The 21,357-nt window shown below is 36.6% G+C and overlaps 1 protein-coding gene across 9 annotated transcripts in view; it reads right to left on the reverse strand.

The window, feature by feature from the left end:
- LOC105480188 (exocyst complex component 6) overlaps nt 1–21,357 on the reverse strand; it is a 214,472-nt gene that overhangs the window by 113,388 nt on the left and 79,727 nt on the right. For all 9 annotated transcript variants that reach the window (XM_011738755.2, XM_071069486.1, XM_071069485.1 and 6 more), the window contains 5 exons: nt 20,214–20,297; nt 14,469–14,515; nt 14,230–14,350; nt 11,839–11,910; nt 7,284–7,381 (listed from right to left, as the gene is read on the reverse strand). In XM_011738755.2, coding sequence (XP_011737057.2) covers nt 7,284–7,381; nt 11,839–11,910; nt 14,230–14,350; nt 14,469–14,515; nt 20,214–20,297 — 422 coding nt within the window. The remainder of the gene's footprint in view (nt 1–7,283; nt 7,382–11,838; nt 11,911–14,229; nt 14,351–14,468; nt 14,516–20,213; nt 20,298–21,357) is intronic.

The raw sequence follows: 21,357 nt of genomic DNA on the forward strand, positions 1-21,357 counted from the left end.
GATCCATGTAATGGAAAGTATTCCTGTCATAATTCTTTTTTTTTTTTTTTCTTTTTTGAGACAGAGTCTCGCTCTGTCACCCAGGCTGGAGTGCAGTGGTGTGATCTCAGCTCACTGCAACCTCCGCCTCCCAGGTTCAAGTGATTCTGCTGCCTCAGCCTCCCAAGTAGCTGGAACTACAGGCGCGTGCCACTACACCTGGCTAATTTTTTGTATTTTGAGTAAAGAAGGGGTTTCGCCATGTTAGCCAGGATGGTCTCCATCTTCTGACCTCGTGATCTGCCCGCCCCGGCCTCCTACAGTGCTGAGATTACAGGCTTGAGCCACCATGCCCGGCCTCCTGTCATAATTCTTGATAGGAATAATTTTCAAGTTGTGTATCTCGTGTCTTCTCTTTTCCCAATGAGATTATAAACTCTTGAAGATCGAAACAATGTGTTATATTTGTTTAGCCTCTCATAATGTGATTAAAAATGGATCTTTTATAGTTGGTGATGCAGAAACAGTTACTACTCCTCAAATATCCATGTGCTCTCCTGTACACCCCCTTGCAGTTAGGTAGGGCCATATGACTAGTTTTGGCCACTGGGCTGTGAATGGAAGTGACATGTGTTGCTTTGAGTTTAAAGCCTTTATAAACCAATTGTGTAAACCTCCTTTCCATGGTGACAAGGAAGACAACATGTTGAAAAGTTAGAATCACAAATGCAAATAGCTTGTATCTCTAACTAGTAAACTTACTGTGGGCTTCTGTATGAGTGAGGAATAAAATGTGTTCATCCACTGAGATTTGGGGAATTTTTGTTGCTACAGCATAACTTAGGCTGTCCTAATGTAACTGTCATCCAATCACTGATTTCCTTTTAATTAAATGAATTCAGTTTGATTAATATTTATTGAGCACCTATTATGTGCTAGGCTCTGGGCTGTGATGAAAATTCCCTATCTCATGAAGATAAACACAAGATACCTGTTCTCAAATCTAACAGAGACAGATATGCAAACAATTTATAACATCTATAATGCTGTGCTATACATACAAGGAGTACAAGGTTCAGAAACAGGACAAAGAAGGAAATGACTATCAAATTACATGAAGAACATCTCATGGAAAGTTATACAGAGAAGTTAGGGGTCCTGTAGGGTCTTTACAGATGAAAAAAATTTGTAAAGAGATTATGGGAGAAAAGCATTCTAGACCACTGGAATATATATGCAAAGGCATAAGGAGTGAAAAAGCATTAGTGTGTGTGGAGGGGGTGTAAAACCACAGGTAGTGCAGTATTACTAAGTATAAAGTCTGAGGGACATAGTGAAAAATGAGATTGGACAGGTGGGCAAACAGACATCCAGATTTTACTCTGTAGGCATTAAAAGGTTTTAGGGGGCCGGGCGCGGTGGCTCACGCCTGTAATGCTAGCACTTTGGGAGGCCAAGACGGGTGGATCACGAGGTCAGGAGATCGAGACCATCCTGGCTAACACGGTGAAACTCTGTCTCTGCTGAAAATATAAAAAAATTAGCCGGGCGTGGTGGTATGTGCCTGTAGTCCCAGCTACTCAGGAGGCCGAGGCAGGAGAATGGCATGAACCCAGGAGGTGGAGCTTGCAGTGAGCCAAGATCGCGCCACTGCACTCCAGCCTAGGCGACTGAGCGAGACTCCGTCTCCAAAAAAAAAAAAAAAAAAAAAAAAAAAAGGTTTTAGGAAAGGGAATGTCATAGGAAGATATTCACTGTGTGGAGGATAAACTGGAAAAAGCCTAATAATGAACACAGAGAGATCACTTAGAAAAACTGAAGAATAATCTAAATAAAAGGTGATGAGGATCTGAATTAAAGCTGCAACAGTAGGGGTAGAAAGGAAGTAGCATAAATGAGAGCTTTATTTTTTTAATTTTTTTTTTTTTTTTTAAAGACAGGCTCTCACTCTGTCGCCCAGGCTGGAGTGCAGTAGTGCAATCTTGGCTCACTGCAGCCTCTGCCTCCCGGGTTCAAGCGATTCTTACACCTTATCCTCCCGAGCAGCTGGGACTACAGGGCGTGTGCCACTAATCACCCACACCCAGTTCTACCAAAAAATTTAAAAATTACTTTTTTGGTATTTACTTCCACTAATTCTATTTCATTCTACATAGAGTTTTTTTTTTTTAAAGGTAAAACATTAAAAGGCAGGGCTAAATGAGGTGGCTCATGCCTATAATCTTTGGGAGGCTGATACGGGCAGAACACTTCAGGCCAGCCTGGGCAACAACACATGGCTGCGGGCGCCTGTAGTCCCAGCTACTAGGGAGGCTGAGGCAGGAGAATGGCGTGAACCCGGGAGGCAGAGCTTGCAGTGAGGTGGGATCGCGCCACTGCACTCCAGCCTGGGTGACAGTGCAAGACTCCGCCTCAAAAACCCAGTCTCTGTTTTAAAAATAAAAATGATGAAAGGTCAAAAGGCAAGTTACAGGGAAAGTAACCACTAGAAGACAATAAACTACTAACTTCATACAAACGCCATGGAATCAGTTACTATGGAAGAAGAGATAATTTAATGAAAGGCACATTTATATTCTAAAAATGTTAATGTAGTATTAAAATGATCTGTTTATAGAACCAAATTCTATAAACACATATAAGTTCCTACTCTGTCGGGCATTATACTAGGGCTAGGCAATCAAGAATATAAATAGCTCCATGGCATTGGTCTAGATAATGACTTTTTAAAATATAACCCCAAAAGCACAGGTAACAAAAGCCATAGTAGACAAATAAACTGCATCAAACTAAAAAGCTTCTGCACGGCAAGGAAACAATTAACAGAATGAAGAGGCAAGTTACAGATTGGGAGAAAATATTTGCTGATATATATCTGATACATATAAGGAGTTAGTATCCAAAATACATAAGGAACTCAAATAAATAGCAAGAAAACAAATCACTGAATTAAAAAGTGGGCAAAGGACTTGAATAGATATTTATCAAAAGAAGACACAAAAATGTCCAACAGGTATACAGATCAGGAATAAGCAAAACTCAACATCACTAATCATCAGGGAAATCCAAATTAAAAATACAACAAGGCTGGCAAGGCACGGTGGCTCATGCCTGTAATCCCAGCACTTTGGGAGGCAGAGGCAGGTGGATCACCTGAGGTCAGGAGTTCGAGACCAGCCTGACCAACACAGAGAAACCCCATCTCTACTAAAAATACAAAATTAGACAGGCATGGTGGTGCATGACTGTAATCCCAGCTACTCAGGAGGCTGAGGCAGGAGAATCACTTGAACCTGGGAGGCAGAGGTTGCAGTGAGCTGAGATTGCACTCTAGCCTGGGTGACAAGAGCAAAACTCCATCTCAAAAAAAAAAATACAAGGAGGTATCACCTCACAACTGTTAGAATAGCTATTATCTAACAGACACAAGATAAGTGTTAGTGAGGATGTGGAGAAAGGGAGCCTTTGCACACCATTGGTGGCAATGTAAATTAGTATATCCATTATGGAAAACAGGATGGAGCTTCCTCAAAAAACTAAAAATACAACTACTATATGATCCCAATAATCTCATTTCCGGGTGCATAACCAAAAGAATTAAAATCAGTATCAAGCCAGACATAGTGGCTCACATCTGTAATCCTAGCACTCTGGGAGGCTGAGGCAGGTGGATCATTGAGGTCAGAGTTTGAAACCAGCCTGACCAAGATGGTGAAATCCCGTCTCTACTAAAAATACAAAAATTAGCTGGGCATAGTGGTGCACACCTGTAATCCCAACTACTTGGGAGGCAGAGGCAGGAGAATTGCTTGAGCCTGGGAGGCGAAGGCTGCCGTGAGCCAAGATCATGCTGCTGCACTCCAGCCTGGGTAACAGAGCAAAGACTCCGTTTCAAAAATAATAATAATAAAATTTTTTTAAAAAAATCAGTATCTCAGAGCAATATCCGCACTCCCATGTTCACTGCAGAATTATTCACAATAGCCAAAATATGCAATTGACCTTTGAACTGATATAAAACCATGTGATATACACAATGGAATACTATTCAGCCCTATAAAAGAAGGAAATTCTGTCATTTGCAACAAGGATGAACCTTGAGGACACTATGCTAAGTGATATAAGCTAGGCACAGGAAGTCAAATACTGCATAATCTTACTTATATGAAGAATCTAAAAAAGTCACACTAATAGAAGTAGACAGAAGCATGATTTCTGGTTTATAGGTTACCAGAGGGTAGGGCAATCAGAAAGTGGGGTAGGCAGGGTAGGGAGATGCCAAGATGTTCGTCAAAGAGTACAGTTTCAGTTAGACAGGGAAACAGGTTTTTGAGATCTATTCCAAAAGGTGACTACAGTTAATAATAATGTAACATATATTTCAAATCGCTAACAGTAGATTTTAAATGTTTGCACCACTAAAAGAAAAAAATAAGTATGTGAGGTGATGGATATGTTAATTTGCTTGATTTAATCATTCCATAATGTATATATCAAAACATCAAACTGTACCTCATAAATCTATACAATTACTGTCAATTAAAAACTAAATAAAAGCACATATATCCAAAAATAATACAGAAATAAAACAGGGCTCATAATATAGAGAGAGACAGCTGCATACAGATAAACTATAACCGTAGTCGGGTTATAAATTTTGTCATGGAAGTAGTCAAGTTTTGAATATCACTCAATATTGATAATTTTTCTTCTTCCCCCATTTAATTGTTGGGTTGTCAATTCACTATTTATAAAATATTTGAGGATACGGGTCAGAGGTAAACAAAGCTTAAGTTCTGCTACTTCTTAAAAATTTAGGTAGCCAGACATGGTGGCTCACGCCTGTAATCCTAGCACTTTGGGAGGCCAAGGTGCGTGCATCACGAGGTCGGGAGACTGAGACCATCCTGGCTAACATCGTGAAACCCTGTCACTACTAAAAGTACAAAAAATTAGCCGGGCGTGGCGGCAGGCACCTGTAGTCCCAGCTACTAGGGAGGCTGAGGCAGGAAAATGGCGTGAACCCGGGAGGCAGAGCTTGCAGTGAGCCGAGATCGCACCACTGCACTCCAGCCTGGGTGACAGTGCAAGACTCTGTCTCAAAAAAAAAAAAAATTAGGCAAAAAGCACGATCTGGAAGAGTATTAAAAACAGGAGTCAAAATATATTTGGAAATTGTGTATTAAAATTGACATGCTATCATTTGTTCTCCTCCACTATTACTCTGGAGGATAAAATTAATCCTATCTCTATGTGAATGAAGCCATTAGCTTCCCAGAGAGAAAACAACACCACATGGTTTCCCCAGTCTTGAGGAACAATCTTACTACTAGAAGTCTTAAGATAGGTAAGAGAGAATAGCTGGCCCAATACAATCTATCAACAGTTATGAAAACATAAACACCCTTCTGAAGAGGCCAATTAAATAACATCAACTCTATAAGATTTTATAACTATAAAAATATCATATTACATCATATTATACATTGTACCATAGCATATATTTTCTAGATTACCATCTTTATCAATAAATGCTACCTTTATTTTTAAAATAGTTAATAAAAATAATTGTTGATAGTTACATATGACTCATCAGGACTGTCAATTATCCATCTGGGATAGCATCCTGATAATACCACTCTTGAAGAATGTAAATACAAAAAACTCAAATAAGGACTTGTTCAGTTGATTTTACTAGATGTGTATCACCTTATGAGCCACTCAGGCATTTAAAAAAATTGTTTTTAAGAGCACAGTCTTACCCTATTGCGCAGGGTGGAGTGCAGTGGTGTGATTATAGCTCACTGCAGCCTCAAACACCTGGGCTCAAGTAATCCTCCTGCCTCAACTTCCCAAGTAGCTGGGATTACAGGTGCGCACCACTATGCTCAGCTAATTTTTTTATTTGTAGAGACAGGGTCTCACTATGTCATCCAGGCTGGTCTCAAACTCCTGGCCTCAAGTGATCCTTCCATCTTGGCCTCCCAAAGTGCTAGGATTACAGGCATAAGCCACCTCACCCTGTTCGAAGATTCCTATTACAGTATTTAGAAGGTCAACCTCCATAGCTTTGAAAGCTGATGGGATAAGTGCTAAGCTGGTATTAAATCATCTAACATACTTTTATTTTAACATCATCAAATATTGACACATTACTTCTATCATATTTTGGGTAAACAAGATGTAAAACCTCAAGATTGACTTTTTCTTCCCGAAAGGGAGAAGGATGGAGAGAAAGAGACAAAAAGAGAAAGAGAGAAAGAAGGGAGGGAGGAAAACTTCTAGCAATTAAAGTGGGGGGGCATATTTCTCTTCTCATGTCACTAAAAAGTTATATAGATATTAAAATGCTTTTGTCCATGGCCTGCAGAGAAGTGGTTAAAGCAAAAGTAATTTGCTCTTTAGCTTCTTTAAGATTCTTAATCTAGTGATGTTGTTTGTAAAAACAGCACTTGCCCAAAACAAAATTTAAAAGCTGTAAATTTCTGCCTCTAATACAAAATATCTTTGAATACTTACAGCCTTGTAAGTATTTAATCATTTACTAGGAAAAAATTACAGATATTAGAACTACAAGTAAGTATAATTAAAAACTGATTAGAAATGTTACAGCCACTATGGAAACAGTAGGCTAGTTCCTCAAAAAGTTAAAGGTATATTTACATATGATCCAGCATTTCACTTCTGGGTATAAACCCAAAAGATTTGAAAGCAGAGACTCAAACAGATATATGTATACTGTACTCACGTTCACAGCAGCATTATTCACAATAGTCAAAAGGTGGAAGGAACCTAAATGTCCATCAACAGATGAACTGATAAACAAAATGTGATATATAAAGACAATGGAATATTAGCCTTAAAAAGGAATGAAATTCTGACATGCTACAACATGGATGAACCTTGAAGACACTGTGTTAAGTGAAATGATCCAGACACAGAAGAACAAACATATATGATTCCACTTACATGAGGTACCTAGAGCAGTCAATTTTAGAGACAAAGCAGGAGTGGTGGTTGCCAGAGGCTGGGGGAAGGGGGAAATGGACAGTTAATTGTTAAGTGAGTAAGAGTTTCTATTTGGGAAGAGGAAAACGTTCTGGAAATGGATGGTGACGACAGTTGCAACAATGTGAGTGTACACCACTGAACTATACACTTGAAAATGGCTAAGATGGTAAATTCTATGTGTACTTTACTACAAGAAAAATGATTATAAGCATTTTTATTAATATATGCAAATGAACCACTTGAGTATTTGACAAACGTATTCATTATATTAAGGCACCATGACTTAGACTAACCTGAAAACTCCAGCCCATTTCTTAAGCAGTGTTTCATTGTATTGATCTCTTATTTCAAATAAAAGGTCAAAAAGTCGGTTCACTGGAAAACCATAACCCTAAAATACAAAAAAAAAAAAAAAACAAAGCAGATAAACAAGTGTACAAAAATATTCATTAAAAATGTTGGGAATACTAGAGAATCATTTGGAAGGAATCACTAGATCCCATTGTATGGCATTCTCACAGTAAGAAAATAAAAATATATATTTTGACTTTCTACTACATTGCATTTGGTAAAAAAAGAGGTCCAGAAAGAGTTTTTTGAGAATAGAATGGTTTTTCCATTTTTTCTCTTTTCAGTAATGATTACAGCGTTAGCCTTAAAAAGTATTAAAAGTCAGAGCTGGAGGAAAAAATTCAAGATAAGTTTTTACATAACAGTGTCTTGGGAAGTGGTGCCTAAATAGGATACAAGAAGAAAAGGGAATGGATTCTGTCTGAGACAGGCTGGCTTCCTTTTGCACCTTCAATTTAAGATTGAGTTTGTCCTATTGGGAAAATTTACATCTTTCCATTAAACATTCACACTTCCAAATTTTATTCTTTTCCGACTCCAAACTAACTGAAATCTTACCCATATTGGGACCAAACATTCTCTCTTACCTCACAGAATTCTCCACTTGTCTCTCTAAGGTTTCTCTCTCCATCTTTGTTCTTGAGCCTATCTCCTTCCACATAAACCATTCCATGGGTTAACTTCTTACTCTATTATGTCTTTAACTTCCACAGGCACCTTTCTCTCGGCTAAATAAATATGCTAAACTGTTTTCCATCTTGAAGCCAAGAAAAACAAGAGACCAAAACAGCTCTCCCTCAATTTTCTGTAGCCTGTCAGCTGCCGCTGTCACTCCCTTCACAGTCAAATGTACTACAATCTCTCACTTCTATTCCTTTATTTAAACTACTCAACAACGTCACAACAGACTATCTCCTAAATATCAAATTCAATGATCTCACTCTACCTGACATCTCTTTCTTGAAATTCTTCTGCTTTCAATTCTGTAACACCAATCACTCTTCTTATTCTCCTTTTACATCTATGAACAATCCTTCCAGTTTCCTTGTGTAACTTCTATCTCTATCCTTTATTCTTTACTTCTAGCTCCCTAGGGCAATCTCAAGTCTAATGATTTCAACCTCTGATGATTACTTCAAATCTGTATCTCTAGCTAGGCCTCTCTAAATTCCAAATATTTAATTCCAACACCTGTTTCATCTCCATTCACTCAGTCAGCAAGTACATTAAGCTTACTTCCTCTCTCCCCAGTGAAATCAAGTGTTCCTCTTATTTCCTATCCATAATAATAACGCTAACATCAACCTAGTTTATCAACAGAGAATCTAGAAAACCACCTAAACACCCTACCCCCACCACACACACATACACACACACACAAAGTAGTCCCAAATTCTTCTGATTTTACCTCTTTTATAAATCAAATCTTTCATTCTCCATTATCTACCCATCTTTCTTCCAGAAATATTCTTAGTGCCACTGCTTTATCTCAGGTCCTTAATATCTCTTACCTAGACCATTGTAAAAGCTTTCTAAACTTTCAACCATCTCTCTCTCTCTCTCAATCTATTTCCCAGATTCTCAAAATTGCCATTCAAAAGTATAAATCTGATTGTGCCACTCCCCTGCCTAAAAACTACAAAATGCTTACTAAAGTCCCACAAGACGTCCCATAATCTGGGTCAGTTTCATCACCACTATTTGCCCTTCCTTGTTCACACCTATATTCTACAGTTTCTAATACCATCAAGCTGCTCCATTTCACTTTCACCACACCATGCTTTTATCTATAGTTTACAAATGCTATTTTTTCTTCCATTAATACCCTTTCTTTCTTATCTATTTGCTGAACTCACCTTCAAAACCCAGCTCAAGTTTCAACTTTCTGTATAGCCTTCTTCAACTCCTAGAATCTAAGTTAGTCATTCCATCTTCTGCAAGCTCAAAGCTAACATATTGCTTGCTGCATTAGGATGCCTTATTAAGCATTTTATTTGTTTACAACTAAACTGTGAATTTCTTGAAGCCAAGGACTTTTACGTCCCTACTGTCTTACTGACTTCTATGTCTCTACTATTTTATACATCAACTAGTCTGCTAACATGTATTGGGTACTCAAAAAATGTTAATAAAGGAATCAATAAATGTTTACTTGTTATTTGCCTAATAGGTAGTAAGGAATATAAATATGCTGGTATTACTTTTTTTACTTTATTGTTTAGTCAGTTTTGTTTTAGATGATAAAATACCAGCATTTTAAAAAGCAAGATTTCCTTAGGGTGGCAAGGGCCGATTTAAAAATCTAAATATTATATAACATTCTTTAATTAGTTTTCATGAAAAGACACTTACCAGTTCTTTAATTAATAGTTATAAATTTAAAAGCCAGCAATCATTAATTCAGTATAAGATGGATCTAATACTGAACCTGTCAGCTTTCAGTGAAATGAAAATACTGCAGAAACTCTGAAAAAGTAGGAAGGAGTGGTTGACTTCTCCAGTCATATTTCAAAGCAATAATATGAGAAAGGTATCCTTGCAAGGGTTTATGTAACTATCATTGTTGCTTTTACAGTGCCAATATTACCTAAATATTATCTTTGACTTTCCTTTGATTCTCTGGAGAATTCCTTGGTACCATATAAAATACTGTAGATTCAGCTGTACTCAAAGTCCAGTCCAATAACTATTTATTACAGTCTACAAAGAAATAAGGAGTTTGCACCAGAATACAAATTGATGCTGCTACCTATATTGAAAAAAGTCTTGCTTGTAGCAAGATGCCAATCGCACTAAACTTTGTACTTGGGGATATAGTTAATTTACATTCCGAGGAAAACTCCTTTTTGTTATGGATCTAAGAGATAATTTGCAGACTAGTAATAAACAGTTTGCAGACCAGTGGTCCCTAGACCACACTTTGAATAGAAGTGCTGTAAGTCATTAAGTACAGCAAAATTACTATCTAAAATTACTATTGCTTTTACTCTCCATGGCAAAAATCACAATTACTTTTGCACCAAACTAGTATCTCAAGCTACTTAGAAATGGGTGCCCAAAATTTGGACAGCCCCAAATAAAGCTTACTAAAAGTTTTATTGCAGTGAGATCAATATTATACAGTCATCACAAAGTTTATGAAAACAACAACAAAAAATCCCACATTATTCCACTGTTACAATATAAGCCATACAAATTAATATATAATAGACATGAGTAATAAAATAATTTACTAAAGGAGCTTGTGGAATCTTCTCTTTAGGTTTAAGAATAAAGTAGAAAACTATAATTCTAAGAGGCAAAGACTCTTGTGATAAAGCAAAGAGTTTAAATCAGGATTTCCCAAAGCATATTATATAAAGTTCTAGATCTAAAAGCTGTTCTAAGGGGGAAAAAGATTCAAGGGTCAAATATATTGGGAAAATGCTGCATAATCATCTTCCTTTTGGGAACTTATGGGTATAAATTTGCTCTCAGAAAAGTTTTCAGTAGAGAAATATGTTTTACTTTTGGACCACAGGACACTTTTTTTAAGTAACAGCTCATCACACTTTGGAAAATGCTAGTCTGTACTTCATGAAAAGTTACTTCTAACCATAAAAATCCCGTAAATTTACACAGGAAAAGAAAATGCAATCAATTCTTTATTATCTGTGATCAAGGAGGAAGGACAAGCTAGAAATCTCAAAACTTTGATACTGAAAATCGCAAAAACAGAGTTTTGAAATACTTAGTTTTAATCTTATTTTTTTGTTTCTTTTGTGTTTTTTGTTTGTTTGTTTGTTTTGAGATGGAGTCTCGCTCTGTTGCCCAGGAGAGTGCAGTGGCGCAATCTCGGCTCACGGCAACCTCCACCTCCTGGGTTCAAACAATCCTCCTTATTTTTAAAAAGAAAAAAACAGTTCAAAAAAGTAAAGTGATTTGCTCACAGAACTCATGGAAAACCAGAAACCAGGAAGAATATGAACAGTTTTCAAATCACATGTTTTCATACAAAGCATCATATTTAAAACTAAAAACAATTCTGAAATTAGTAATAAACCCATTTTCACAAATAAGGATCTAAAGCTTAAAGAACCTGCAGGCATACAATTAGTCAACAGCACAGGCAGAACAGAAACTCTGGGTCTATGTGATTCTAGAACCCATTTCTCACTGCCCTAAGGCAGAATTTATATCTTCTAATTTCTAGTTCAGGGTTCTTTCCATTATATTCTGTATTCTTTTTTTATTTTTTTAACTGTAAAAAGACTTTATTCCAACTGAATGATCAATATTTTAAAAGATGGTAGCATCCCTGAGTTCTGTCTAAGCTTCATAACTGAAAAGGAAGTGGTATGAATAGTTCTGGGTAATAGCAGAATACCAATACGTAGGTAAACATTTATTACTACTAATTTACTGCCACTAATCTACAACAACATAAATGAATATAGTCTATATTTTGTATGTTTTTAAGTGATCAGAATAACCATTAATTGTTAGGTTATCACCCACCTGTAAAGTATCTGCAAATATTACAATAAGATTCTTCAACTCCAGAACAAGATCAGGATCAGTGCAATAGGACTGAGGGTGGAAACACACAAACAAAACAAAACACCGAAAACAACAAACCAGAGTCATGATTAAAAACTAAGAAATAAGAACTTGATAATGTTTCTTTTAATCTGCCAGACTTATAATAAGTTTAAAATCTTGGTTGGTTAGATCCACAACTGACCTTCTTTATTCAGTATAAACTTTTAGAGGGAGATCATAATATGATACTTATGATGTTTACGTTTCAAAAGTCTTTAGATTTTAAGGAATTAGTTATTTAAACTGAAAAAAGTTTATATAGACCCTATGTATTTTCACATTTCATCTATTTACTTATTTTCCATCTTATAAAAGAGACACTATGTATTACTTTTTCCAATACTAAGAATTACAATTTCATTATTTTCTTTTTTTTTTTTTTTTTTTGAGACGGAGTCTTGCTCTGTAGCCCGGGCTGGAGTGCAGTGGCCGGATCTCAGCTCACTGCAAGCTCTGCCTCCCGGGTTTACGCCATTCTCCTGCCTCAGCCTCCCGGGTAGCTGGGACTACAGGCGCCCGCCACCTCGCCCGGCTAGTTTTTTGTATTTTTTAGTAGAGACGGGGTTTCACCGTGTTCGCCAGGATGGTCTCGATCTCCTGACCTCGTGATCCACCCGTCTCGGCCTCCCAAAGTGCTGGGATTACAGGCTTGAGCCACCGCGCCCGGCCTTTTTTTTTTTTTTTTTTTTTTAGGCAGAGTCTCGCTCTGTCGCCCAGGCTAGAGTGCAGTGGCCGGATCTCAGCTCACTGCAAGCTCCGCCTCCCGGGTTTACACCATTCTCCTGCCTCAGCCTCCCGAGTAGCTGGGATTACAGGCGCCTGCCACCTCACCCGGCTAGTTTTTTGTATATTTTAGTAGAGACGGGGTTTCACCGGGTTAGCCAGGATGGTCTCGATCTCCTGACCTCGTGATCCACCCGTCTCGGCCTCCCAAAGTGCTGGGATTACAGGCTTGAGCCACCGCGCCTGGCCAATTTCATTATTTTCTTAGTAATTAACCAAAAGAAAAGTATTAATTTCAAAGGGACAGTGAGATTTACTCTGTCCCTTTCATAGCATTTAATAAGATTTTGAAAGTGATATGTTGTATCTAATATGACTTCACATTTGGTATCATGGAATTAACAGGAAACATACTTTATATACTCAGAGCTGATCTGAATATTGACCATAAAATGTATTGTTCCTTATTAATACGCTGGGAAAAGTTGTAGTTCATTGGATAGTGTATCAAGAATCTACATTCCTGATAAATAAAAATGTAGCTTATTTATAATCTTAATATCATATAAGCTAACAATCTTTCTTCAATATTTTTAAAATCTCAATGATCAATTATAAAATTATAAATAGACAAAATTTTAAATATGAAAATATATTAATAAAGGTAAAACTACTATCTTTTAAAAAGGTCTATACTAAGTATTGTCTTTATAAAACTAACATATTTGTTATTTCCAGAAAAGGCATTAGGAAAATAGTTGATCATTTAATTTTCATCTATAAAAACCTCTCATTACACAAAGGTTCAATATTTCAAATGAGTTGAAATTTTGAAAACTGCAAATTTTAAAGAAATGCATTATTATAGTGTATTACTGTAAATTGTAAACACTGAAGAACAAGTTCTATTGAGTTTTTTTTGTTTTGTTTTTTTTTTTTTTGAGACGGAGTCTCGCTCTGCCGCCCAGGCTAGAGTGCAGTGGCCGGATCTCAGCTCACTGCAAGCTCCGCCACCCGGGTTCACGCCATTCTCCTGCCTCAGCCTCCCGAGTAGCTGGGACTACAGGCGCCCGCCACCGCGCCCGGCTAGTTTTTTGTATTTTTTAGTAGAGACGGGGTTTCTCCGTGTTAGCCAGGATGGTCTCGATCTCCTGACCTCGTGATCCGCCTGTCTCGGCCTCCCAAAGTGCTGGGATTACAGGCTTGAGCCACCGCGCCCGGCCTCTATTGAGTTTTAATGGTAGAGTTTATTTGAGAAACAAAGAATTGAAATGGTAATTAAAAACATTTTCTTCATGGTGCTTTTCAGGGATCTAATTAAGAGGTCAGTTGAGACTAATGAGACCTGCTTAATTCTTCATTTTCTATAATGCTAGAATAAAAGTATTTTGGGAAGCCCTAGTCAGTTGCAAAATCATAGCCTGATATCACCAAACAAAAGTCTGACATTACTACTTCCAAATCTGAGCAACTACTAAAAAAATGCAGAATGATGGAGGTACAGTTTTCCTCTGACATTATGCAGCTCAGAAGTTCTTGAAGTAACTGAATTAAAATTTTAGTAATGTAAATTGTCTGACTTACTGAATGAGCTCTAAGGACAGCAATTATCTTTGAGAGGGCCATGTTCCAAAGTTCATCAGTGTATGCTCTGGTTACTAATCCTTGGGTCACATGTAAAATGTGATCTTCTACCACAAAGAACCTAAAAACAGTAATTACCAAAGCACGTGTTACAAAAAAAACCCAAATAGAAAATAAGTATTTCTGGCATTTAACATAATATAAAATTAATAATAGTTATTTCCATATTAGATACATACCCTACAATTTGAGTGAAATATCTTCTATAGCCATCAACTGTTTCATGCTTAAAATGAAAAATAAAAATCAATTTAAACCAATAAATACCGGTAACATAAAGGTAAGTTCCAAGTCACTACAACTTCATTAACAAATATTTATTGAGAGCCTACTACATGCCACATACATTTTTAGGTACCAGCGATATATTTGTAAATAACAAAAAGTCCTTACTCTCATGGAATGTACATTCGAAAGGAGATAAACAAGTTAAAAAGGAAATATGATTTCAGAACCCCCTTCTCAGCAGACTAGTCAAAGCTGTCATCACCTCTACTTTGACTATTTATTATACCATCCTCCTTCATAATCTCCCCAACTCCCAGCCTGTCCCCTACAGTCTATTCTCTATACAGCTGCCAGAATGATATTTTTCAAATAGTAATCAGATTATATCTTCTGCCAAAACCTTTTGTGGTTTTATGATTGTCTATTGTTTATAATTTTAACAAAAGGCATATAGAAAAATATTTGATCATTTGACTTTCATTCATAAAAAGTTTATTACATGAAATATTTCATATTTCAATTAAGTTCAAAGGCTATGTTTTGCAAATTTCATAAACGTGATCAAATTTTCAAACATCTGGGGTTTTTTTCCAGGTGTTTTGGGGTGAGGATTGTTAATACATTTTAGCTTAGAAATACTGTGACTGGAAAATATAGTCTACATGACACCAAATGCTTGATATTTCCTGATACTTGCTTTATAGCATAGTATGTAGTCAAATTTTTAATAACGGTCCATGTGTGCTTGAGAAGAATATGTTCCTATAGTTGTTGAAATAGGATTCTATATATTCCATTAGATGAAGCCTATTAAGCATGTTTTGTATTCTTACTAATGTTATGTCTACTTGATTTAGAATATACTGACACGTATTTTAAAACTCGCTGGCCGGGCACGGTGGCTCACGTCTGTAATCCCAGCACTTTGGGAGGCCGAGGCAGGCAGATCACGAGGTCAGGAGATCGAGACCATCCTGGCTAACATGGTGAAATCCCGTCTCTACTAAAAATACAAAAAATTAGCCGGATGTGGCAGCAGGCACCTGTAGTCCCAGCTACTTGGGAAGCTGAGGCAGAAGAATGGCATGAACCTGGGAGGTGGAGCTTGCAGTGAGCCAAGATCACACCACTGCACTCCAGACTGGGTGACAGAGCGAGACTGTCTCAAAAAACAAAACAAAACTCGCTATACTTGTGGGTTTTCTATTTCTCCTTGTAGTTGTGGCAATTGTGCTTTAAATACTTTGAGTCAATGTTATCAAGTGCTTACAGGTTTAGAATTACCATTTTTATCAACTCAAAAGCACACAAACAAAAAATTGTATTCTTATAATTCTAGCTCTCCCTGTATTATATAAAAGTATATATACCCTGTTTCTATTCCTTCAGTGGTTACTCTAGAAATCACATTACACATCCTTAAGTAACCAAACTCTTAAAGCTAGTCAATGTTTTTACTCTTCTGCTGGACACTTTAGACCGTAGGATAGTTTAATTTCATTAACTTCTATCTCATTCTGATGTTTATGTTATTGTTGTGTATTTTAATTCTATCTTATTTTTTTCTTATTGCTGCTGCACAAATTAAAATTCTATGCTGTTTTAATATCCATAATATTTTATAGTATTTCCTACAGTCATTTTAGGTTTACCTAAATATTTATACTTTTTTTGCTATTCATTCCTTCTTGCATCTCACATCTTCCATCTGGCATCACATTCCTTTTGTTTGAAGCATATCCTTAGAATCTCCTTAGTAAGCGCATCTTAGTGGCCGACTCTGCTCTTCTTTGTCTGAAAATGTCTATCTCTGCCCTTGTTTCACTGGATATAGAATCCTAAGTTGACAGTTACTTTTTTCAGAATTGAAAATATTTTATTGTTTTGTTTACTTGAAAACAACCTCTTTTCTCTTTGGGTACTTTTAAGATTTTCTGTTTATGTTTGTTTCTAAAGTTAACTTTATTGAGGTATAATTTACATATAATAAAATTAGCCCTTTTTTACATGTAGAGCTCACTGAGTTTTGACAAATGTAGACAGTTGTGTAACTACCAGAAAAATCAAAGTATACAACATATCCATCTCAGAAAGTTCCCTCCTGCCCTTTTGTAGAGAATTACCCTGCCGAACCCACAGGCCTTGGCCACCACTGATCCCATTCTGTCCTAGAGTTTTGTCTTTTCAAAAATGTCATGTAACATAACTCATATGGTACATAACTTTATTGTATATGATTTTTTCACTTAGAATAATACTTTTGACATTCATCCATATCACTGCATGTATCAATTCCCGTTTAGTGCCCACTCGTTCCATTATATAAAACATACAATAATTTGTTTATACACATGGATGTACCACAATTTATTCACTAGTTCATAGACATTAAGATGTCTCTAGTTTTTGGCATTTATAATAAAGCTACTACAAACATTCACATATGAGCCACTGTATAAAGATGCATTTTCATTTCTCATGGATAAATAACTAGGAGTAGGACTGCTAGGTCATAGGAGAGTACGCTTAACATTGTAACAAATTGCCAAACCATTTTCCAAAGTGGCAGTATAATTTTATATCTATTAGAAGTGCATGAGAGTTCCACTTGATTCATATCCTCATCAGCACTTGCTATTATCAATCCTTTCAATTTAAGTCATTCTAGTAAGTATGTAGTGGTATCTTATTGTGGTTTTAATTTGCATTTCCCTGATGAAAAAATTATACTGAACATCTGCTCATGTGCTTATTTGCCATCAGTATATCTTTGGTAAAATATCTATTCAAATCTTTTGTCCATTTTTAAAACTGGTTTATCTATCTTCAATTACTGAGTTATACAACTCAGTTGTATAACTGTAAAGTAATAATGTAAAGTAATTCTTTACATATTCTGGATAAAGACCCTTTATAGACATGAGTTCTGCAAATATTTTCTCCAAGTCTGTATCTTGCCTTTTCCTTTCCTTCCCCCTCACCCCCCCGCCTTGAGATGCAGTCTTGCTCTGTCGCCAGGCTGGAGTGTAGTGGCACGATCTTGGCTCACTGCAACCTCCGCCTCCCAGGTTCAAGCGATTCTCCTACCTCAGCCTCTCTAGTAGCTGAGACTACAGGCACATGCCACCACACCCAGCTAATTTTTGTATTTTTAGTAGAGATGGGGTTTCACCATGTTTGCCAGGATGGTCTTGATCTCTTGACCTCATGATACGCCCGCCTTGGCCTCCCAAAGTGCTGGGATTACAGGCATGAGCCAGCCTTTTCATTTTTTTAACAACATCTTTTGAAAAGCCAAAGTTTTAGATTTTGATGTTCAAATCATCTACTTTTTTTCTTTTATGGCTCATGCTTTATGTATCTCACATAGAAAAACACTGTAAATACACTGTAGAATATTGTAGAACCCAAGGTAATAAAAGATTTTATTCTTTGTTTTCTTCTAAAAGTTTACAATTTTAGCTCCTACATTTAGGTCCATGATCCACTTGAATTGTTGAAAGAGGTAAGTCAATATTCATTTTTTGCGTATCGATCATTTAATTCTCTTGCAGTCAGAGGACAGACTTTGTATGATTTCAAGCTTTTTCTATTTTTTATTATTATTGTTATTATTATTATTATTTGAAACAGAGTCGCACTCTTGTCGCCCAGGCTGGAGTGCAATGATGCGATGTCAGCTCACCGCAACCTCCACCTCCCAGGTTCAAGCGATTCTCCTGCCTCAGGCTCCTGAGCAGCTGGAATTACAGGCATGCGCTACCACGCCTGGATAATTTTTGTATTTTTAGTAGAGATGGGGTTGCACCATGTTGGCCAGGCTGGTCTCAAACTCCCTTAGGTGATCCACCTGCCTTGGCCTCCCAAAGTGCTGGGATTACAGGCATGAGCCACTGCACCCAGCCCAGCTTTTTATATTTGTTGATGTTTGTTTCATGGCCCAGAATATGATATTGGTGAACCTTCCATGTGCACACGTAAAGCATGTGTATTCTTCCATCTGGGGTGGAGTATTCAATAAATGTTAATCAGATCAAGATAGCTGATAACAGTTTTCAGATCTTCTATTCCTCTTTAACTTTGGTGTTCTGCAATTTAATTACAAGGTTTCTAAGAGTGTATTTGTTTTTATTTAAGGTACCTGGGATTCCTTGGGCTTGACTATTTCTCATTTGTCCCAGAAAATTCTTAGCCATATGGCATCAAATATTCTTCAGTCTCATTTGCTCTATCCTCTTTCTGAAACTCCAATTAGATATATGTTAGACTTCTCTGTATCCCTCATATCTCACTTCTGTAATTTTTCCTTCTGTCTCTTTGTGATGCTTAGTTCCATATAGTTTCTTCAGATTAACTAAGAGAGAATTCATCAACTGTTAAACCTATTCATAATATTTTTATATTAACTTCAGTTAATATCTATTTAATTTCTAGATATTCTACCTGATATCTCTTCACATCTATTTGGTCATTCTTTATAGTTTCTGTTCCCTATTTATATTAGCAAGCTTGGCTTTTATTTCTTTAAATATACTAAGTAGCACTATTATATACTCCATGGCTAATAATTCAAATATCAAGTCTTTTAGAATCTATTTTTGTTGTTAAAATTTCTTATGATTCTCACTCATTTGGTAATTATTTCTGACTGTGAATTGCTCATTTTAACTCTGGAATGAAGGTGCACAAATCTGTGTTTGCTTCTGCCAGGCACCTGGAGATAGTATCAGGATGAAAATACTTTAAAAGTTGAGCTTGAGATGTCTTTGACTATCCAAGTATGATGAATTTGGGTTGCAAACACAAGTGGTAACAAACTCCTTGTTATGAATTCTCAGCGGGATTTTTTCTCTCGTTCACTCAGCACTAAGATTTGAGATAGGTAATTTTCTTTACAGTATTTGCCAGAGGGAACAGAAGGATTTTTAGATGGCTTTATCTCTAGTTCATCCTAATAATGGGGCTTTAAATCCTCTGGAGTCTCAGCTTTACAAGGGAGACAATCTCTTATTAGACACCTACTTTGGGTGGGCTCTGGGCTTAGCCCTCTGTACCCAATGTCCTCAAAACTCATGCTTTCCTACTCACCAGATGCTCCTAGGATAAAAGCTATATTCAATGTTTCATTAAACCTATCTGCATTTCTGCCTTCATTTGGGTTTTACTGTTTTGATTGTTTTATAGTCAGATGTATTGAGGTATAAGTCACATACAATAATACTCTTTAATATTCAGTTTCTATGAGTTTTACAAACACATCTACTAACTATCACCACAACCAATATATAGAACAGTTCTTTATTCACTTAGTTTCTGGTCTTTTTGTTTGTTTGTTTTAAATGTCTATCTAGCATCTTCAGTTGTATTTTCAGTGGGACAATTAATCAAGGTACATAATCCACTACATTGTCAGAAACTAATTATCATTCCCTGATATTTTACATATTTCTTGTTGGTCCTTTTTTTTTTTTAATTCGCTATCTATCTTTTCTAATAGAATGTAAGTTCATGAGAAAAGGGACTTATCTGTTTGGTTCACTGTTGTACCCTTAGCACTTAAACCAATGTTTGGAAATGGTAGGTGTTCAATAAATATTTGTAGTTGAATGAATAGTGATACATGCTCTGATGAAATTAAAACAGGATAAGGGGATAAAGAGTAACAACATAACCAATTCATGATATCCCATACTTACCATATTCGACTGGGGTTGCAATACCAGTCTTGCTTGTTTCTTTCTTTGTTTTCGATAATAGTTTTCAAATGTTTCCTCATCACCCTAAAATAAAATCAGCAGAGTAATGAAAAACACACATACACACACACAACTAAAACAGATACTTCTTTACTTCTGTTGGGGCAACAGAGTAAGACCTCATCTCTTTTTTCTTTTTCTTTTTTTTTTTCATTTTTCTTTTCTCCTCAGATTCCTTTTTACCATGAAACCCCATATTTAAAAAAATATAAAATATATACATTCTAACTTAATTTTAAAAAACACTGTCTAATATGGTATGTTTTACTTTTATCTTTGAGATTATAAGGCTTTAGGTGTCATATGGGTTTTTTCCCTTGGGGTGAAATTATCATAATCAGTACTTAACTGATGCAAATGGCCTAACTATATCACATATTTTGATAATGAGTAAACCCAAAAGTACATTTTTATTGGAAATAAATATCTTAATAGAATGAGTGAGACTTTTTTCCCCCATTAATAATACACTTTCTGGTTCAAATTCTGACCTGCAGACTTAGGGCATTTGATTTTTTTTTTAAAAAAGTCCACCCTAAAACCTAAAATCTAATTAGCAAAGCCAGTACTCATTTTCAAACTAATAAGTCAAATTGTACTTAGTGTCTCTCCGGAAAAGTCTGACTCCCAAGTTTCACTTCAAAAAAAGTAAAGATGAGGCTGAAATCAGAGGATTGCTCGAGGCCAGGAGTTCACGATCGGCCTGGGCAACATGTCAAGGTGTCTCTTTAAAAAAAAATTTTTTTTAAATTAGCCAGGCATAGTGGCATGCACCTGTAGTCCCAGCTACTCGGGAGGCTGAGGCCAGAGGATCACTTGAACCCAGGAATTCAAAGTGGCAGTGAGCTATGATCTCACCACTGTACTCCAGGCTAGACAAAAGCGAGACCCCATCTCTTAAAAGAAATTACATCATGAAAACCACTGAGAAATTATGGGTTTACACCATAATTTCACCAATGCCAGGCGCATTGGCTCATGCCTGTAATCCCAGCACTTTGGGAGGCCGAGGAGGACAGATCACTTGAGGCCAGGAGTTTGAGACCAACCTGGCCAACATGGTAAAACCCTGTTTTGTCTAAAA

This window comes from Macaca nemestrina, chromosome 9, assembly GCF_043159975.1.
Source record: "Macaca nemestrina isolate mMacNem1 chromosome 9, mMacNem.hap1, whole genome shotgun sequence".
In the NCBI taxonomy this organism is placed as follows: Eukaryota; Metazoa; Chordata; class Mammalia; order Primates; family Cercopithecidae; genus Macaca; species Macaca nemestrina.